The sequence below is a fragment of the Silene latifolia genome, chromosome 9, assembly GCF_048544455.1.
Source record: "Silene latifolia isolate original U9 population chromosome 9, ASM4854445v1, whole genome shotgun sequence".
Lineage (NCBI taxonomy): Eukaryota > Viridiplantae > Streptophyta > Magnoliopsida > Caryophyllales > Caryophyllaceae > Silene > Silene latifolia.
In genome coordinates, this window is record NC_133534.1 from 13,657,511 (window position 1) to 13,679,262 (window position 21,752).

At 37.6% G+C, this 21,752-nt stretch overlaps 2 protein-coding genes across 2 annotated transcripts; one reads left to right on the forward strand and one right to left on the reverse strand.

Moving 5' to 3' along the window:
* The first annotated feature begins 223 nt into the window (after nt 1-223).
* On the forward strand, nt 224-14,210 carry LOC141599132 (putative alpha-mannosidase At5g13980). The gene is made up of 29 exons (XM_074419054.1): nt 224-845; nt 971-1,054; nt 2,252-2,340; nt 3,285-3,459; nt 3,598-3,717; nt 3,816-3,902; nt 4,040-4,111; nt 4,685-4,798; nt 5,126-5,226; nt 5,326-5,419; nt 5,509-5,676; nt 5,781-5,870; nt 6,211-6,276; nt 6,360-6,416; nt 6,574-6,787; nt 6,878-7,014; nt 7,551-7,619; nt 7,715-7,774; nt 7,863-7,934; nt 9,366-9,413; nt 9,702-9,821; nt 10,093-10,158; nt 10,670-10,782; nt 10,890-10,974; nt 11,743-11,853; nt 11,939-12,034; nt 12,150-12,197; nt 12,595-12,663; nt 13,766-14,210. The coding sequence occupies exons 1-29, from the start codon at nt 645-647 to the stop codon at nt 13,988-13,990; spliced, it is 3,051 nt and encodes a 1,016-aa protein (XP_074275155.1). The 5' UTR covers nt 224-644; the 3' UTR covers nt 13,991-14,210.
* Nucleotides 14,211-16,011: 1,801 nt separating this feature from the next.
* On the reverse strand, nt 16,012-20,799 carry LOC141599133 (uncharacterized). Its single transcript, XM_074419055.1, has 2 exons — nt 20,498-20,799; nt 16,012-18,317 (listed from the first exon to the last, which is right to left on the reverse strand). The coding sequence occupies exon 2, from the start codon at nt 18,292-18,294 to the stop codon at nt 16,177-16,179; it is 2,118 nt and encodes a 705-aa protein (XP_074275156.1). The 5' UTR covers nt 18,295-18,317; nt 20,498-20,799; the 3' UTR covers nt 16,012-16,176.
* Nucleotides 20,800-21,752: the final 953 nt, after the last annotated feature.

Consider the following 21,752-nt stretch of genomic DNA (forward strand, 5'->3'; position numbering starts at 1 on the left):
ACCATGGTGGTTTGCGGTGGGTAAGGGGAAAAGGGGTGGCTGGGGTGAGGGTTCAATTAGGTTTAATTTTTTTTTGTGGGTATGAATTGAGAAGGGTAAAGTCAAAAATAGTTAATAATTTTGTGTAGGATTAAGTAAAATGTGAGTAGGAAATAGCAATTACGAAAAAGTTTACACTTACTTTATCTATAATTTATATTTAGTTTATTTTTCCTCACAAAATAAAGTAAGTGTAGACTATTTACTGAGGACAGAGGTAGTAGAATATTCCAACGAAAATTCAAATCTAAGGTTGTCCCATATCTTTTGTCACTCACTCCATCGGACGTCCTTTTCCCTCCAACATCAACTCGTACGTTTGACGTGGCAACAACCAATATACTATTCCCCACACACACTAGAAAACGACGTGTCTAACCACGCATGACAACCAAAACGACGCGTACCAACTTCCATTTCAGATAACGATCAAACTCATCATCAGTCACTACTCACTATCACCAAGTTGACCGACTCTTAGCTTCAAAGCTTCATCTTCATCCCCAAAAATCTCACTCAATCACCTCACTCTACTCTTCTACTTAACCCTAACTTCATGATTATCTCATTTATTCGATTAATTAATCTTAATTAATCACTCGGTAATGGCTGCGGCGGCGGTTGCGGTGGTGATTGCGGTGGCGTTAATGGCGGTTGTCGTTGATTCTAGGTTTACGATGTATAATACGACGGGGAAGTTAGTTACTGGAAAGTTGAATGTTCATTTAGTTCCGCATACTCATGATGATGCTGGTTGGCTTAAAACCGTTGACCAATACTACGTCGGCACTAATAACTCTATTCAGGTACGTATCATTATGTTTTGTTGATTTAATCTTGTGTAATTATCGACTATTTGATTATTTTAATGTTAATGTTAATGTAATGTTAATTATGTTAACGTTGAGGTTGATGAATATGTTTGGTGCAGGGAGCATGTGTTCAAAATGTACTCGATTCGTTGATTCCGGCATTACTTGCTGATCGTAATCGCAAGTTTATCTATGTTGAACAGGTGATTTTCTGCCTTTTTTGACGCTGAAATTGCTATAGCGCAGTTCTGAGACGAGCTTAATTAGTTCAATCGCCAGTATCTATTTTCTGCGTTTTTCTGCTTTTTTTTAGAGTGATTTTCTGCGTTTAATGTTGACTCTTTAATTAGTTCGGTTTTACACGAGACGGACTTATTGTATGAGACGAGCTTCTAAAACTTACAGCATTGTTTAAATTTTAATCACTAGTATCTATATTCGTCTTTCAATTATACAATGATGCTCGGATTCGTATAAGATGTTGTGTAAATAAATATTCCCTCGGTAATCTAACAATTAATAGATCCTACAACCAGTTGTATCTAGTTGTATGCTCTAGAACCCGAGCTATATAATAAAGTTTTCGAGTTTTGTTTTAAAGAAGTCGAGCTATACCATAAAATTTCTGAACTCACTCACTCAAACATAAAAAAATTAACTTTAGGAAAGCTCAAGACAATTACACATAAGCTCGATAAGATATAACTTGGTTGTATGATGCTATTGTACCACTTGAGGTATAATGTTATTTGTGGTAATCTAATGCTCGTTCATTTGGTTATTTGAAGTCAATTTTGACAGTAATTTGTTAAAAAATATATAATATACTCCCTCCGTCCCGATCAATTGTTGTCCTTTGGTTTTGGCACAAAGACGAAGAAAAGGGAAGGGGGCCAATTACTAAATGACAAGTGGAAGAAATTGAGTGTGAATGATCAAATTGCTCACCGAGTTCATTCTTAAAATAGAAAAGACAACAATTGACTCAGACACCCCAAAATGGAATAGGACAACAAATGACCGGGACATAGGGTGTAGAAGTTACCGAGTATATATATTGTGAAAAAAAAAATGTCCGCTAAATTTTATATTTTCAGCTAAGAAAAATATATAAATGCTGGAAGTAAAAAATATGGTAAATGAGTTGTTTTAGAGACACTGAAAATTCAACTGGGAGAACATTAGTACAATTCAGAGGGATTATTATTTTCCTTGTAGAGTAAGGAGTAAATGATTTAGGTGGAGTGGAAATTTTGGAAATTAGAGGAGTTACTTCTGTGTAGTCTAGATGTATTATGAGATTATTTATGTGATAATTTGTCCTAAAGAAACGAAATGTAAGTTTTTTTTTTTTTAAAATTGTGTAATTGTTTATGAAACCGAATAGTGGTAAAATGCAGGCATTTTTTCAGAGGTGGTGGAGGGAGCAGAATGAGCCTATGCAAAACATAGTCAAGGACCTGGTCAAATCTGGTCAACTTGAATTCGTGTAATTCGGTGCCCAACGTTTTTAACTCTTTATTTTTCTGCTATACCTATTTTACCTATAACTCTTTATGATGTTCGAAGAAATCACCTTCGTTCTTAAGCTAGCAAAATCGAACTATGGGGCAAACAGAATTGAATACCCTATTTATGTTAGGCATTGCCTGTCGCTTAGCTTGACAATGTTTGTTAAATGCTAATCAACATAACTGTAATGGCGTTAGGTTTTTCCACGAGATTAGAGAAATTTTTAGAGGCCTTATAGTCTAAAATGTCAAACGGAAAGTATTTGTTAGTTGTTACAACTATTGGGCTTTATTTTTACGAGCTCATTCCGTTCCCCCAAACAAAAAAGGACCCCTTCTTCATACCATGAAGTTAAGGCATTAGCCACTTTCTTAATGCAGTGCCTTTCCCCCCATTTTATTTCATTGGAAAAAAACAACTACCCATCTGGTTAGGGAATAACAGATATCTATCAGGGGACAGGAGGTTGAATAAGTTATTTAGAAATCACTTCGGATTGGACAAATGGAGGGATTATAAATAAATTGCTTAGAATGGATGTTGAATCTTTGATTTGTGAGTTGTGATTTTATTCTAGGACTACGTGATATAGCAAAGGTGATATCATTCGGGGATGAACAAATGGAGGGATTAGTGATTACATATCGAAGTTAGATAAGTAACTCCGTATTTAAAAAGGATGTTAAATCTCAGATTGTATTCCCCAAGCTTGTATCAAACTAAAGCCATGCTGATTTTGTGTGCCCTGCTACTAATGAGTTGATGAAACCTCAGTTGAGTTTCTCTCACCAATTGATCTCAAGAGAATCCAAAAAATATGTTAAAAACTTCTGTTCTGGTAATTATCTTAGAAAGTTTGCGCTTTCAATTGAGACTGCATAGGGTGTGAGGATTTAATTATTTTGCTGATTTGCTCTTCAGAAACGGGGGCATGGTCATGCATGATGAGGCAACTCCACATTATATTGATATGATTGACCAGACAACTCTTGGACACCAGTTTCTTAAGAAAGAATTTGGGGTAATACCAAGAATTGGGTGGCAAATTGACCCCTTTGGACACTCAGCTGTGCAAGCGTACTTGTTAGGAGCAGAGGTTTGCTTATCTATACCCTACAGCTACTGTTTGCTCATGCTTACTTAAAATCATATCCAAACCCAACAGCGTCAATTATCTGCTCGTACTCTCTTTTTAATGTGATAATTTCTTATGAAATATTCTGTGTTAGTGTAGGTTGGATTTGATTCTCTGTTCTTTGCAAGAATAGATTACCAGGACAGAGAGAAACGCATGAACGATAAGAGCCTTGAAGTTGTTTGGCAAGGGTCTGAAAGTTTAGGCTCGTCTGCTCAGGCAAGTAACATGTTATTTTCTTGTGTTCTATTAGTCTCACACTCTCACTCTAGTTAGCTTATCCGATCTAAGAAATTTGAGCTAACTATCTCTTGTAGATTTTTACTGGTGCTTTTTGGAAAGGCAACTATGAGCCTCCTACTGGATTTTATTTCGAAGTCAATGATGACTCCCCAATTGTTCAAGTAAAACATTCTGCTCTTATATATACAGTCAATATGGTACTTCTTTTCGTACGGGAAGAAAAAGAATCGATCTGCTCCTGTATATACATCCAATATTGTGTGGTTGAGTATCTGACATACTCTTCTTTATTTTGAAGGATGACCCTGACTTATTTGACTACAATGTCCAACAACGAGTAAATGACTTCGTTGATGTTGCTTTATCTCAGGTAGGTATTGATGCTCGACTCATATGTATTGATTTACTTAAAGTTCTCCGTCATAACACACACACAGCTGTTTGCCTTCTGCTCACCGCCACTCAAAACACATTTTCACGTGAAGCTCAGTGGGCCTTAGTGATCTTGCTAATGCGAGAGAAAACTGTTAGATAAAAAGACTGTCCTATTGTGGCAAGAGTGAGATAGTTCATCTACAGGCTTCCTGTATTAATGATGGATAAATACACTTCTACTTTCTTGCCCGGTTTTTCTCGACAATAGGCACATTGCGTGCATAAGATAACTACATAAATGTGCATGGTATTTATGAGGGCATTGTTGTCGTAGACTCGTAGTGTACACTGTGTATCAGTGCAAGTGCTATACTAGGTTTTCCAAATAAGTTTTTTGCTGTTTGGTTTATGTCATAAAGATGCATTTATTATATAGTCTCGCTATGTTACATCCTGTTCACCACTCCCCAAACAAAAGAATAAATGTGTGCTTTTTTTTCCGGATGAGTGGGGGCTCTATTCACTTTTCAAGAAGGTGAAGCTGATATTGTCTTTTGCGCATTTCCAGGCAAATGTTACTAGGACAAATCATATTATGTGGACGATGGGAACTGATTTTAAGTACCAATATGCACACACGTGGTTTCGGCAGATGGACAAGTTTATTCATTATGTTAACTTGGTAATCATTACTCTGGCTACTTCGCTCATTGTTTCTGCACACATTGTAGTTCTTCTACCCGAGGTTTTTGTTTGTTTGTTAATTCTTTATTCATGCGAGTTTTAAAAACTACTATGTAGCCATGATGTGGTCGACCTGATTCTTTTCCTGGTGTAGTCGTCGGTTAATGGATGATGGTCTGAGTAATCCAACTTCGGAGTATTTCATCTTCAGTAGTCGTGACTATTTCTTTTTTATGATTAGGTGCTTTGCTATTGTTTATTGCCGGCTCTAACCACAGTTCATTTATTATCATGACATCGGGTTTTGATGGATAACTGCTTTCAGGATGGACGTGTCAATGCACTATATTCAACTCCATCTATATATACTGATGCAAAATATGCCGCCAATGAAGCTTGGCCGATAAAAACTGATGACTTCTTCCCGTGAGTAGGAAATGTTTACGTACTCAGTATATATTCACATCTTGTAATATTACTGTTATTTCCTTTCTTTTTGGTCTAAAAAATTCTTTATGGCAACAGATATGCAGATAGAATCAATGCATACTGGACTGGATACTTTACTAGCAGACCTGCACTGAAGAGATATGTTAGAGAGATGAGTGCTTACTATGTGGTATATTCTCTGTTTAGCAGATTTTGACATGTCAACCCCTTGCCAGTTGTCATATAACCTCTATAGTTAACTGTTCAACGACAATTCAGGCAGCTAGACAACTCGAATATTTTATTGGAAAGAGTAATTTGGGCCACAGTACAGATGCACTGGCAGACGCTTTAGCTATTGCTCAACATCATGATGCTGTCACTGGTACAGAAAAACAACATGTAGCTAATGATTATGCAAAGAGACTTTCAATAGGTTACAAAGAGGTTCTTATCATTTTGCTGCCACCCTTTGTATCTTTTTTCTTGGTTTTATTAGACTTTCAGGCTTTCAGCCAACTTGTTATGATTTTGTATCTCTTAATCTGTAGGCTGAGGCATTGGTTGCGTCGTCCATTGGTTGTTTGACTCAATCATCCCCAGCAACTGGTTGTCCGAACCTGACTTCAAAGTTTCAGCAGGCAAGTGATTAGAAGCTTGTTTACTGTTTGGCCATTTGTACTATATAGCATAGTACTGAAGTCAAATTTTGCAGTACTAGATCTCTGCAAATACTTTAATGACACTAGAGCAACCTCATTTTTTTTAAATCTTTTCCCGCCTCCCGCTTTCTTGTAAGTTAACACTTAACACTACAGAGACCTCTATACTATCAATTTTTTGCTTTGGAAGATATGAAAAGCACTACAGAGACCTCAGTCACCATCTTTAGTCTAATAGTAATGTTAGTGATGGATATCAATTTCATAGAATGATTACTTTTCTCATCTCTATTCTACCTGCATTTCTTCATTTGTGCAGTGTCCCCTCATGAATATAAGTTACTGTCCAGCATCAGAGATTGGCCTCTCTCGTGGGAAAAACTTGGTATAGAGGAGTTCTGCTTCACTTACGGTATATATCTGTTCAGATTTTTTTGAAATCATCTCATTACGGCAACTCTTTTGCAGGTTGTGGTTGTCTATAATCCTCTTGCATGGCAGAGAGAAGATATTATTCGACTTCCTGTGAGCACCAAATTGAATGCATTTATTTTCTCATTGTTAGTCGTTTGATCCTACGGATATATGGCACTAACGCTTGATTAAAGTATTTGAAGCACATAGTGATGTTTTTAATATCCTGCTTCTTGTGAACAATTTAAGATGATGAGACCTGCTACAGGTCACCTCTGAAAATGTTATGGTTCGTGATTACGAAGGAAGGGAGATTGAGTCACAAGTACTTCCTGTATCTGATGTTCAATTGAGCATGAGAAACTTTCACGTTACCTCATACTTGGGGGTTCCAACAAAAGATACACCTAAGTACTGGCTTGCATTTTCAGCATCTGTACCACCACTTGGTTTTAGTACTTTTACTGTATCTCTCGGCAAAGGCAAGATAAACATTTCTTTGAATTTGTCTTTAACAAACACATATGCAAGCTTGATAATTAGCATCCTAATTTTCAATGTGTCGAATGCAGGCACCAAATTGGCAAGATCATCAGTCCACAGATACCAAGAGCGTGATAGATCTACCTTTTCTGTTGGCCCAGGCGCTTTGAAACTTACTTTCTCTAAGAATGGGAGGCTAACTTATCACAATAATAGGAGAAATATGGTAAAAATATCTTACACTAACTTCTTGTAAAACCACTTTACCTTAAAGTCACCCCTTGTATATTTAATATGATCAGTGATCATTCTATCGTCAACGATGATCCTTATTACTCCATTCGATTCACTAATACGTCCCATTAATAAATACTTGCAAGAATATGAGAACTAGTATTAGAAATATCATTACTTACATTTTTTTCTTTTTATTTACTCCTCAAGGACCGGTAGTATTATATTCATCCTTGAAGTGCAAATTCAAACAAAAACGTAAGTATTGATAATTCTAATCCAGCTTCACAATTCTTGTAATAATAAATACGAAAGCGGAAGAAATATGTGAAATCTGGAGGAGTACTTTGTAACATGCTTTATATTATTAGTGCAAGTGACCCTTCTAGAGTTCTAGCCGACTAGCCGTGATGTAATTTACATTTAAGTTATTGTAAGATCATTTTAAAAAGTTCTGTTATTTTATTTTGGTCTTTCTGAGAATTTCAACTTCAGTGTTTCTAAGATCCTCTATGTTCTCATACGAAGGATACAAAATCTCTAGAAGTGTCCTACAGTTACTATGCCGGATTTAATGGAACGGATAAAGATACTCAAGTAAGTCCTGCAGCTTTTATTAGCTAGGCATTATCGCTGCTAGATTCCGCAGTTCCAATTAGAAAGTAAACTTCTTTTCATATTGATTGTTACAGGCATCTGGGGCATATGTATTTCGGCCAAATGGCACATATGACATAGGTCCAGAGGAAACGGTATTGAATGATTTTAACACGCTATGTTAGTTAAGCTGCAATATCATAGAAAAGTTTTGACATTAGCACTCTGGTTGTTGCTTTGAAGGTTGCATCAACTGTTATGCGAGGTCCTCTGATAGATGAAGTGCATCAACAGATCAATTCATGGTTACATCAGGTGCTTCCAGCAACAGCTCTTTTTTTTCCTTTTCATTTTTTTGTCTCTACATAGTCAGACATGCCTGAGTTAATAGGATGAGCAGCTGACAACCCATAAGAATAGACGTGAAAAGACATGAGACTTCCTATGCATCGGTTTAAAACTATGATTAAAACAAAACATTACCCTAGTTGGAAGATAAGCAATCCCACCACTTAAAATAACTAGTCACTCGAGCATTACAATAAAAGAGCTTCAAAACATAATCAAGTTTTTTTTACACTTTGCCTCTTTATACTGGAGCGGCACTGGCGGAATATTCTATGTACCCGAGTAGGCTGTTAGAATGCCTTGTTGGTTCTAGGAAAGGACCGCCCCAGATAAACTAGTGCCTGACGGCCCTCTTCCGCCGGCATTTTATGTACACGAGTAGGCTGTTAGAATGCCTTGTTGGTTCTAGGAAAGGACAACTACCCAGTGCCTGATGGCCCTCTTCCGCCGGCATTTGTTCCACAAAGGATTCAATCCAGCCACTGCCATGAAACGAGTAAAGACTCTGGGTTTCCATCAAGCCACTGCTACATCCATGGCTGAGCTGGGTCTCAAGTTCTTCACATAAGTTCCTTTCTTGCTGGGCTTGAATGCTGACCAAGGATGGCCTGGAAGAGGGGAAATATGCCAAGTATCCTCGTGTGACCATGTTTGAATTTGCATACCTGTGCAATTTGCATAGGGTTATAATAATTCAGACATGCCTGAGTTATAGGATGAGCAGTTGACAACCCACAAGAATAGAAATGAAAAGACACGAAACTTTGAGAGAAATAGGACGTTTTGCTGTTTTTCTTTTGAATCAACCATCATTAAGAATGCAGCAACAACATTATTCACTAACTCAAAGGCTCGCACCTAAAGCGATGTGATGGGGGTCAGATGTGCATAAACAAAGAGGCCCTGATGAATCATAATGATAATTATGTTGGAAGTCTGAACAACCGACCCACCTACTTCACAATATATGAAGCACAAACAATTTAATGTGTCATCTTACTTATTCAGTCTGATTTCAAAGCCAAAAATAGTTAGTCTTTGGCTCTACTAGAAATGCAAAAATCTATAAGAATGGAAAGACCCAAAAATCAAGCAAGTACTTCCTGCTGAACATATCGATCCAGGGACGTCACTATGTGCAAAGATTAAAATTGCACAATAATTAGCACGAGAGATTTGAAAAGGGTGGGAGCAGTAGTACAAAAACACTGCAACATGATGCCTTTTCCACATCTGTCAAATCTTGTTTTGATTTTTTCCATTTAGCTGAATGTCTTTTTTTATTTTATTTTATTTTTTTTACTATGTGATGTGCTGTATATCACACACTAGTTTATTCTGTTTTAGCTCCTGGTTTGAAGCTGTCTGATGTTGTAGTTTCTTGCAATTTTGCTTTAGATAACAAGAGTTTACAAGGACAAGGAGCATGTTGAAGTTGAATATGTGGTGAGCTTAAACAGCTGATCTCTTCCTTCTTGAGTTAATTTTTTATTGGGAGAAATTAGAACTCAACAGACAAATGTAGCTCTATTTGTATGAAATATCCTGGTAGAGTGGTGTATCATTCATATACCTAAGTCATTGGCTTTTGTTTACTGTTATGGATGATTACCCGAGAGTGAACTGTGCTATCTGAGTAAATTATTGCTCAAATGAAGTTTACGAAAATGAAGTCTCTTATTGCTCTGTACATTAATGTTGATGGTACTCTTATGGACAATCCTTTGTTGTCAGGTTGGGCCTATACCTGTTGATGATGGGGTTGGTAAAGAAGTTGTGGCAAAATTCACAGGTGATTTGATGTCAAATAAAATATTCTACACAGATTCAAATGGACGTGATTTCATCAAAAGGGTATGATGTTCAAGTGCTCTGACTCCATTTTTGTTGATATACTACTTACATATTTGCTATACTGAATCTGATGGTAAAGGCAGTAAGGCAGACAGGCAGTTGTACTCACACGGGTACAGTTGCATACATTTGATCCCCCTTACCCTGTCATAGATGGAGCCTTTGGGAAAATTGACTTCTCATTGACTCACACGGGTGCAGTAAGGCATGTTTTTGTACAAAAAACTTTGTTTTTCACGATATGGAAAAATGACTTCTCATTTATTTACAGATACGAGATTATAGATCGGATTGGGATCTGCAAGTGAACCAACCTGTTGCTGGCAATTATTATCCGGTACGTTTTGCGACCACCTATCTCATAATTATCTGTGCCTCTTCCTTTAATTACTTTGTTTCATTGCTATTGGCATATTTCAACTATCAAGGCCTCACGGCTGCTCTGTGTTTGTGCTTTTCTTTCTCATTGAAAGTGTCTGTGATACATACAAAAGATGAAAGCTGGAAATTCGACTAGGAAGACAGGAACTTCTTGCTATGTAATCGATTAGGTAGAGGTTGAACAATTCTTCCTGAAAAATATGACAAGAGAATCGCTTGAATTGTGGAAGTTATGAAACTTGTGTACTTCCAATGTAGTCCGTGAGATTTACTTCCGCGTTTCAGATTTCCAGCTTTTACCCTTGTTCTTTAGTGGAAATTAGTTGTAGTTTTTTCTATTGCATATAGAGTCATAACATCCTTGGATCTTGCTGCATTGGAATTTTGAATAAGGAGCTGGTCATCCAACAAAATCATTATTTCTCAAAGAATCTACTAATTTCCACCAATCTTGCTACTTTTCTTAGATCAATTTGGGAATATATCTGCAAGATGATGTGAACGAATTTTCAGTCATGGTGGATAGAGCTATTGGAGGGTCTAGCATAAAGGATGGTGAGATAGAGATGATGCTCCATAGGTAACTGATTTCTTTTTTACTTTATAGTAAATTACATTATTGCAGCTTACACGGGTGGAGCGTCACTTTTTCTTTTTTCTTGGTAATTTGGGTTGGTTCATGTGTAGGCGGTTGCTCAAAGACGACGGCAGAGGTGTTGCAGAGGCCCTTAATGAAACAGTTTGCGCACATGATAAGTGCATAGGTTTAACTGTAAGCAACCTACCTATTCTCCTCTGTTACTTTATTACAGTTGAAACTACTTGAAGTTCTTGAACACCCAGGGAATTCTGTTGCAGCATCCCCCAAAGTGGGAGTTATTTTTTATTAGCCTTATTTCGCAGTTCCTTAATTTTATGCTGTGGAATTGCATCATTATCATTTGATGATTCTGTACCATAAATTTACTCCGTAGTCTGTACTTGTTTACCGGATACTGTAGAACAATGAAAAAAAGATTGTATTTTGACTTTTTAGATTCGAGATACGAGCTAGTGCTATGATAGGGTTAATTAAAAACAAAGCAATATCCCATGGTAATTTCTCCCGAGGTTTTTTAAAAACAAAGCAATATTAACATGGGATATTGACTGTTGGAAGAGTTGTCCCTTTTCTCATCATGAGAATGTGAGGATCAGAGTCTATGCAATTGAGTAATACTCCTGACAAAAACGATTATACAAAGTCCAAAACGAGGTCAAAGTAGTTTATATATGTCTGGTTGTTGACTTCCTGTTTTTGGGTAAAGGGAGCTGGGAGTCGCTAGAGCAGTTTTGATGATGGAAGGGTTTCAAACCCAGGTCACGAGTACCACTACCAGTCTACCACCGTTCTATGGCTTTACCGGCAAACTTTGACTTCCTATGCGCCTCCCTATATCCTCACACCGTCACACGTTGGCAATTGATTACTAGTATGACTATTTACTAGTCATACACACTTTCATGATATACTAGTTTTATGTTCTGCTTTATTTCGCAGGTCCAGGGAAAACTTTATTTCAGAATTGACCCTCTTGGAGAGGGCGCGAAATGGAGGCGTTCATTTGGTCAACAAATTTACTCTCCATTTCTCTTGGCATTCAGTGAGCAGGTGGAAAACATAAATCTCATAATAGCAACTACTGTAATATTTTGGCCGTTGGAGTCTTATTTTAACAAACATGATGGTCTTACAGGATGATGATAAATGGCAGAATTCTCATGAACCCTCCTTTACAGCCATTGATCCATCTTACACTTTCCCTGAAAATGTTGCTCTAATAACGCTCCAGGTAACAGGCACTTCATGTGATGAGTTATTTTGTTGTGTTTCAAGTCTTTACGTAGACAATGATGGTTTTTATTCTCCTTGCATTATTTCATTATTAATTTACGTTTAATAAGCAGGAACTTGCTGATGGAAAAGTCTTGGTTCGGCTAGCACATCTATATGAGGTCTGTCCTTAGCATCTTCCGACTGTTGTTTTATGTTTCACTCCCCTTTTGTTTTTCACTTTTTCTTTTCTATTTTTTTCGCATTTTTGAGGTGTGCGTTCACCCATGGACGGTTCTAAAAGATGATTCATGTCAGCCGACCCCAAATCATTTTGGGATTAAGGCTCTGTTGTTGTTGTTGTTGTTGTTGTTTGAGTATTCCAGTTGCATTTATCTTTTGGGAGCAGAGATATAATAGCTAGCTTTGAATATTGAATTTTTCAATGTCGAGCTAGTGTTCTACAGAACTTCTATGTATATTTCTATTTCTTGTCTGTACCTTGAGATGTTCATGGTTTATCCAATATTCCAATCATAGCTTTTTTAATACCCTGTTCTTGCCTGGTTGTGATTAAAGGTTGGAGAAGATAAGGAGCTGTCAAGTATGGCAAATGTCGAACTCAAAAGACTTTTTCCAACAAAGAAGGTAAGAGATTTTGTCCACCAGTAGGTCATGGATAAAAAACTAAAAACTATGGTACAAATGTAGGGCGGTCATTGGAGAAAATTTTTAGGGTTTTGATGTGAATTTTAAATTCGAACAATAAAAGCTCACCTCAAGACCTTCAGTCTTCCCTATGTCTATGTCCTGCCATAGGGCTCAGGCCCCGCCTAGACTTGGCAAACGGGATATCCATTGCTCCAGATCGAGTTAAATTGGATCATTTCATTTGGGCGAGCCTTGAGCCTTTTGGATTTAGGTTCGACGAAGTTCAAGTTCAAGTAGGTCACTCGTCTTAATCGGTTTTATCTATTACAAGTCGGTTATAGTTCAAGTCAGATGAGTTGAGATTTGAATTTTACCTTCATTGGTTGGAAGTGAAGAACTTGGGTCGACATTCAAAATATCCATCATTATGTAATATATAAAATATTTTTTAATATTATGGTCAAATGGAGCAACTAATCCAACTCATAATTAGAGGTTATTTATAAGAAAATTTGAGTCTTCATTTAAATTATATCGGTTGGATTCAATTCAGTTTCATTTAAGCTTGGGTTTACTCATTTTAGGCATTCGATTGGATATCAGTTCAAATATTTTAGATAAATTTATCGGGTTTGGGTTTGTCCAAATCTAATCATATTCATGCCTTTTGATATACTCTAATCAGACTGTCACTCACATTTGGTTAGCTCAGGTCGGGCAATTGTGTTATGCTTTGGATACGGTCAGTGACTCAGTATGGTCAGATAATTTGTGAAGTTTGGGTATATTTCCTTAATGTTATCCGGGTAATTTGGCATTGGTTAGTTTCATTTCAGGTCAATGATAAAGGCTTACGGGTTGGGTCAAAGGGGTCTGAGCTCAGTCGTTTTGAGTCCTCTTTATTATTTTTATATGTAGAAAAGTGTGATTTCGAGTTGGCCATTTTGGGACCAGTCCCACTAAGCTTGAGTCATGTTCCTTCTGTTTTGGTCTACTTGGGGTATCAAGTCAGGCTAGTTATGTCTGGTCTTACTTCAATGACTTGGTGATGGTTAAATCCTGATAAATACTCATATTTTACTGTCCTAAATTTGACCAGATTGGAAAAGTTACTGAGACAAGCTTATCCGCCAATCAAGAGCGGACAGAAATGGTGAAGAAGAGATTAGTATGGAAGTCAGAAGGCGCCTCTGCTAAGGAACACAAGGTAGTGAGGGGAGGACCAATTGATCCGGCTCAGCTGGTTGTACAACTCGCCCCCATGGAAATCCGTACCTTGCTCATTGAATTCAACCCCGTCTCCCGCAAAATCCTTGACATGTGAAAATAGTTCATTGATTGCCACCGGAAATCCATAATTTCAATTTAGCTCTGCACAAAGCTATCTTTGGCCAGAGTTTTGAGTGTAACATGCTGCGAATAAAATGTCTAAATTGTACCAATATGTTCCTTTGTAACTATACTCGTGCGAATTAAACATGTTCAGTAATTGCATTGAGAGGCATTTTTAGCCTTTTGGTTGATCAATTGCTAGTTTATCGAAAGAGATTACTATCCAAACTTTACTAGTTAACTTCAATTAGTATTGTAAATTCTAGATTTTGACACTTTACGCGCTGATGGCATCCATTGGTAAAAACTTAAAATTACAATCTCTAAGTTATCTTTCATAAAAGTTAGGGTAAATTGATAACTTATACCTAGTATAATAGAGTTTTTTAAATCTTATACCTAAGATAACTTTCTTTTAAAACTTATACCCAAAATCCTCATTTCTTTCATACTCAATACCAAATCTCATAAAATGACCATTTTACCCTTACTAATTTACCTATCACCACATTTTTGCCTGTCATTAACCAATAACCCATCCCCACCGTATGAATTCATTATCCACCACAAACCCCATCACCATCACCACCACTCACATCCTCCCCCACCTACACCACCACCGGTATCGGGATTGTCGCTGCAAGTGCCATCCCGCCGGCGTCACTTCCCCCACATGTCCTCCAGGGGTTTCCTCTCAACGCCGTCCCATATCCCATCAAACCTCCAAGAACAAGGATGAACGGTGATTGGATTGACAAACCTTAACCACCGCCCCTGCCAAATAAAACCCTCCTTCACCAGTCACCACTGTAAATCCCTCCCCTCACTTCAAAATTCCAGATCTAATGTTATTAACAAGGATGAACGGTGACTGGTTGTTTGTTCGTGTTACACTAGATTTCTTGTTTATTCATTTGGCAGTAGAGTTTACCTGGGTTTGGTGTAAAGCTCTAAGGTGTAAGGGGCATATTTATGTTCACACACATAGTGTATTGTTTTTCAATTAGTCTGGCTAAAGACGGGTCGGAGCAAGTGACGGCTAATGCCACTCACAAAACGAATAGGGGACAAGGTGGGGGCACCTCCATGTGCTTCCCTCTCTCCTCTATTTGGGTCATTTGTGAGAGAAAATGGTATCCGTCACTCCAAAATGACGGATACGTGCCGTCACAAATGAGATTTTGTTGATTGTTTTTTATGGGACATCCAAGGCACCTTTTGTGGTTAAAGACTTAAAACTAATTGGCTGTATAAATTTTAGCGCTTGCAGACTAGTTTTAGTTTAAGGTTTTAACCCATTAGGCGAATAGAAGATGTGCTGGTCTTTAAGAACAGGGTATATTTTGATAAGGTTAATATGGATTGTGGGTGGACGTTTGTGACAATGCCGACGAGAGAGCAAATTTGGTGGCTGCCCCAACACTGTGGTGATGTCACCAGGGGGAGGTGAGTTGTCGTGGTGGTCGCAAGGTGGGTGTAGTGGATGAGAGAGTTTAGTGATTAATGTTGTGGATGACGAGTGGATATGTTAATTAGTAAGGGCAAAACCGTCATTTTGTGTCTTTGTTTGAGATTTGGTATTAATTTTGGAAAAAAATAAGATTTTCGGTATAAGTTTTGAAAAAAAGTTATCTTAGGTATAAGATCTGAAAAAGTGTATTATAATGGGTATAAGTTATCAATTTACCCTAAAAGTTAAGATACATAAATAGCCTTTGTATAGTCGATGCAGATGATGAAGATAATCATAATGCAGAACACCTAAAGGACTATATGCGACTAAATAAGCCGACTGGATAATCTAACAATACTCCCGGACACAGCTATTTGTATCAATAACCTATTCTCGAACATGGTCATGAAACCTGCCAAAAACATGGTTATTAACTCCGCAATAGGAGCACTTTCCAACATAGAACACGTAACATTGGACAACGATCAAGAGTACTTAAAAACCGACCTGTGAATGAAGCATGACATTAATCTGCTGAGAAGAGTCAGACCACACCACCCAGGACATAACGCGGCCCTGTTAATATAATCCCGAGAAAGCGAAGTCTACATCAAATTGATAACAAGGGCATGGACAGAAATGCCAACTATGAAATGGTTTCGATTTACATATACGGAACCATTAGCTGTACTAGAGATCGACTTTGATCGTCCCAATGTCAAGACTCAGTTTGAAAAAACTAAAGGCAGCGCATCAGGCTCTAGGTGCCAAGAACACTCTGGGATTCCATGTGCTTGGATACCCGGGACAACAAATGCCTCAACTCGGTGTGAAAAGCTTAGCATTTCAGTTCTTCGCACTGCCCGATTCAAGGCAAATCCATCACAAACTTGCTTTTGGAAGAAAGTTTTGAATCCAGGAACTTGTTCTAAGCTAGCAACTTGTACACCCGCTTGCTCACAGAAATCCGACGTGATCTGAACGATTCGACAACCTGAATGATCAAAATCGTGTCTCTTCCATTTGGTATTCCAATTTCTGTACATGGCCCAAACCTCTCCTTTCTTGGGGTAAATACGGTAAAATGACTGCTTAGTACTTCGGTCACAGTTTACACAATGAGAGAATTTGCTCATCTGCAAAGTAGCCGTTCTTGCACCTACTCTAAAAACTCCACAGCCAAGCGGCAAGTTCTCTTCAACCCAACAGATCTCTTCTTCGCGCATAGGATGAGGTTCCAATAAGTTCACGCTAACTATTTTATTTGACATCAAACTGTTTACTACTGTGTACCGCCTTGGCATTTGGTCAGGCCCATCATAAATGGCCCATACCTGACCGGGTGTAAAATCTGCAGCTGTCCATTCAGCTTTCAGTGAACTTCCATTTAAGAGCGGTACTGGTAATGAAGGGAGGGATTGGGAGCTTTGAGGGTTTGACAAGCGATCTTGTTCCAGGGACCCACATGGACTGGGACCCTTCTCAATGTCTTTGAGTTCGTATGATGGGAGACGATGAGAAAATCTATAGAAACAACTCAAAGGGATTTCAAAACTTTCTTCACCATCTTTAGTGTCTATCCTGCAGATGTTTCCGGAACCATCGAGTTTAACGGGTACCACCACAAGCACACACTCCTCTTCCTTGAGGTATAGGATTTGTATGATTTGAAAGTTACATCCTTTTCTAGATTCAGGATTGTCAAACCATTCAAAAGGTCTCCAGTCCTCATATATTGCCCAAATTTCATCTTCTTGTGGGTGAACACGAAACTCGTCGTATGTCGGATTTGCTGTATAAGAGACCCAGTGAGAAAAAATCGACTTGTCAATCACCGACTCCTCATCCTCCTGCAAGGTGAATAATCCGCAAACCACAGGAAGCTCTGCTTCACACCATTTCTCTTCATTTTCAGTTTCCGGCGCAGGTCTCAACCAAGTAACATCTAATCTGAAAGGTGAATCTGAGATGGAATTGATGCGAGCATACCTCCGAGGCAAGTTTTCGTTGTCCAATGCTGCCCAAATTTGGCCAACTTCGAAAATCTTAGCTTCACTGTTGCTTTCGTTGTCGTAGAGACCCTCATCTTCATGTCCGGATGCGGCTCTTAAAAGTGGTATTGCCTTCTCAGAGGAAAGACCAGGGTGCACGGTAGATGCAACGGCATTCACAGAAATTGGATCGTTGTTGCTCGGTACTGTCTTCAAAGAGGAGCCAACTCCATCATTTGGCCAACACGCATCATGAGCAATGTCCTCAAAATTATGACCTTCCCCATCTTCTGGTAGTTTATCAGGTCCTTCAAGATCAATGACTTTCGGAGATTTTTCACCTACATCTTCTACATCATGTTCGGAAAGGGTATCTTGTTCTTGAGCCATATTCTTGCCTCTATTACACCCTGCATTTTCAGTCTCCGGCGCAGGCTCAGAAAAATCCCAGCTGGTCAACCTCTTTGAATCAAAGATTAAACGTTTAAGTCGGTTCGAAAGAATGAAACATGCATCATGGACTAACTTCAAAGCAGTGACAGCCCCAGGAAATTCATCCTTAATCCCTTCCAAAACAGCAACAAGCTTCTTGTGTTGCGACTTTATATGAGGAATGGAAGCCTTAGGAGTAATTTGAAGAACCCAGTAGCAGTCGAGTAGACCCTCTGAAATAGTCAATTCTGCTGCACATAATACATCACATACAGTTATCATTTGCTGAAGGTTCCCGAGAGATGGATATTGATAATGAAGTTCAAGCAATATAGATCTTGCTCCCGTGTAGTCATTATTAGCAACCATACTCTTTGCAACATCTACTTTCTGAAGAGCTGGAAACTTATTTACATCCATATATATAGAAAGTGTGTATCCTCCTGGCAAAGTCACATACAAAAATAGTAGCCTCAGTATAAGAAAAAAACACAATGCATGGTCTCAGATTTGGATTGTGAAACCACGTTGAAAACAAGTTCAATATTTTTTGAAAGTTACTGCGACCACATTTTGACGTGGCATCAGTTGAACCTGTGGCGTAACAACCAAAATCAGGCCGTGACGACTGTAGTTTCAAACAATGATTTACTACCATGGGGCAAGCCGCTAGGTACTAACTACAAATGAATCTCCAATGTTAATGAATCTCCAATGTTTAATAATCGCAAATAACACAGCGTGAAATCAATCTTATATAGGAAGGTTTAAGATCAAATGTTATCCATAAGAACCCTCCATAAGGTAATAAACAGCAAAGATTAAATCTTTAAACAGCTACTGACATCTACTCCCTCTGTCCCGGTCATTTGTTTACCTTTGGTTTTGGCACAAAGACCAAGGAAAGAGGAGAGGACCAATTATTTGACGACTAGTGAACTAAATTGAATGTGGAGGATCAAATTGTTCATCAAAAGCATTCCCAAAATAGAAAGGTAAACAATGAACTGGAGAAATATAGCAAATCACCCCCATAAGTTTGATACTATGTGCAATCAAGCACCTAAGCTTATAAATGTAGCAAATCAACCCCATAAGTTTCTCTTAATGTGTAATTAACCACATATCTTATTTTTAAGAATAAAATTTGTTAATTAAATATTTTACTATTATTGAAAATCAAAATTATTGATTATATTTTAATCCTAAAATTCTTGTTTATTACAAAAACATGTTTAAATATTTTTTTTATTTATTTTGGCGAAAAATGTTCCTAATATGAGAATTATTAATGATATTACAATGAAAAGTTACATGACCGAATTTTTGTTTACACTAAAATTGGTTCGCATTTTTCGTTGAATATGTAAATATTATATTTATTTACTTAAGAAATATATTTATAATAGTTTTTATAATAGAAAAAAATAGGTTTTAGTTAAAAAAAATGGTTAAAACCTTGGTTTGTACTTAATTGCACATTTTTTTGAAAGTTGTGGGGCTAATTTGCTACAAGTGAAACTTAGGGGGCTTGTAGTTCATAAGTTATGCTGTTATGGGGGTAATTTGCTACATCTTCGGACGGAGACACCCAAGAATGAAATAGGTAAACAAATGACGGGGAGAGGGAGTACTTCTTATTGTTGGTGATTTAAGAGTAATTACCAGTTTTCATTTTGCGTAATTAAGGTTGGTTCGTTAGTGGGTAATTTCTGAATAATAAATTGCAACTTTGGAATTAATTAAATATCGCGGGAAACGGAACTTAATTCCGTGTCTACACTGAATTAATTTCAAGGGAAATTAATTCAACGTATCCCTGGTTGTGAAGAGTTGCAACTCTTCACAATAACTTCCCCTCCCTTCCCTGTATTCTCTCTATATATACAAAGAGGAAGAGAAGAAGAAAGATATAGAAAATTCTTCTGACATCAACAACGTTTAACAAACTGCACACAATATTTCTATATTACGTCTCTGATCTTTGAGTGCCAAAGACAGAGGGGACCGTCTTATCTCAGTAGAAAAATTCGGTACCACCCAGGCACAAGAATAAGGGTCGAATTATTCTATTAGGAAAGCAAGAGTCGATTCGGTCCGTATTTGTTTTGTCAAATTTATTGTTCGTCAAAATCAATCCCTAACACTTATAACTCCATTTACCCATATTATCATGAAACTGAAGAAAACAAAATAATCCAACTACTGCAGCAAAACAAGAAGATCCGAGCAAACATTACTCTTGTGCCTCAATGGCTCCGGCAAATTGCGGGAAAAGAGGTGGTCGGATGTACGCAGCCTTACCCATACCCATGTGTTAGCTACCCAACGAGGCTGTTTCCGAATAACCCAAGATGTAAACTGACAGCTAGGTCATAAATTCACTGATGCAAACATCAAAATCACACAAAAAAATGGGATTTTTCAATCACATTACAAACCCAAATAAGAAATCATAACAGTAAACTGGAAATTAATTAAATTACCAAAATTAATCCCCATTTTCTCTCATTTTCTTTGATGGGTAATTCCGTAATTGGATTCCAACACAAAGATCTCAACTTTCATGAAATTGAACAATTTTAGTACTCAAAGAAAATAAAAAGACATAAAATTGACTTACTGAGATATATAATTCGAGAATTTGTTCAAGTTTCAGAATGTTGCATGAAATTGAATGATTTTTTCACTTCATTTGCAGTTGATCCGCGATTTGTTGCATATTCTGACAAAATTAATTAAGAAATGTTGAATTTATTTGTACAGAATTGTATGGGTATTAATTTAATTAAGGGATTTGATTGGAGAAATCAGAAATGGAGGTTTAGCAAATTATGCATGGAGTTTCTGTGTGAATATGCGTTTTTCCCAAATGAGCAGACACACACTGTCACACTCTTTGCGAGATTTTGATTTCACCTATCTTTTTCTCTATTTATCAATTTTTTTTCGTTGTTCAAGAAGGCGAGAATTTAGCCCGTTAAAATTTGACATTTTGTCTAAAATATCCAAATTTTTGATCCGAAAATTTTGAAAGGGCATAACTCGTGTTTACGAGTTCCGAAAATGCACGGCACGACTAGGCTTGAGATGGGCTTCGACGCGATTTTCTTCAGAAATCCGTGCCTAGGCACGGCTGGAGACACAGTGGGAGCCAAGACGCACTGCACGACGGGCTTGTCCGGCCCTACCAAGAATGGCCCGTTGATCATTATTTATTAAACAAAAAGTATATTAATATTTAACAAAATATATATTTAAACCATTAATCATCATTTATTAAACAAAAAGTACATTAATATTTAATAAAATACTCCCTCCCAGTCGTCATAATGTTCCCCTTTGATAATGACACGATACTTAAGGAAAAGTATTAAAATAGGAGTAAAAGAGTTGGGTGGGGTTGGTGATAGGAGAGAGGGATGAATTATTAGTAGTTAAATAAAGAATTGTGGGGCCAAAACATAAAGGAAAATAATAAAATAAGAGTAAAAGAGTTGTGTGGGGTTTGGTGATAGGAGAGAGAAATGAATAAAATAAGAGTAAAAGTTTCTAAAAATAGAAAGGGGAACATTACTTGAATAATCCGTTTTGGGAAAGAGGGAACATTATAGTGACTGGGAGGGAGTATATATTTGAATCATTAATCATCATTTATTAAACAAAAAGTACTAAAAATATATCAATTATATTACGTATTTTTTTAAATAAAATAAATATTAAAGGGTCCGCCCACGAACAAGACACGAAAAGCCCATGGGCCAGGCACGCCCGAGCACGAAAATGGTCGTGCCTTGAGCGGGCCGCGGCTTAGATTTGGATCAGTGGGCCTGGCACGGCACGACCCGAGGAGCCCAATATCCGTGCCTGGACCGGGC

Excerpts from the sequence above, each read along its gene's own strand:
- LOC141599132 (XM_074419054.1), top strand. The coding sequence starts at position 645 with ATGGCTGCGGCGGCGGTTGCGGTGGTGATTGCGGTGGCGTTAATGGCG. Across the intron at positions 6,277-6,359 it reads TCTCTCGTGGGAAAAACTTG|GTTGTGGTTGTCTATAATCC; the intron begins GTATAGAGGAGT and ends ACTCTTTTGCAG. Across the intron at positions 11,854-11,938 it reads TCTTGGCATTCAGTGAGCAG|GATGATGATAAATGGCAGAA; the intron begins GTGGAAAACATA and ends ATGGTCTTACAG.
- LOC141599133 (XM_074419055.1), bottom strand. The coding sequence starts at position 18,294 with ATGGATGTAAATAAGTTTCCAGCTCTTCAGAAAGTAGATGTTGCAAAG.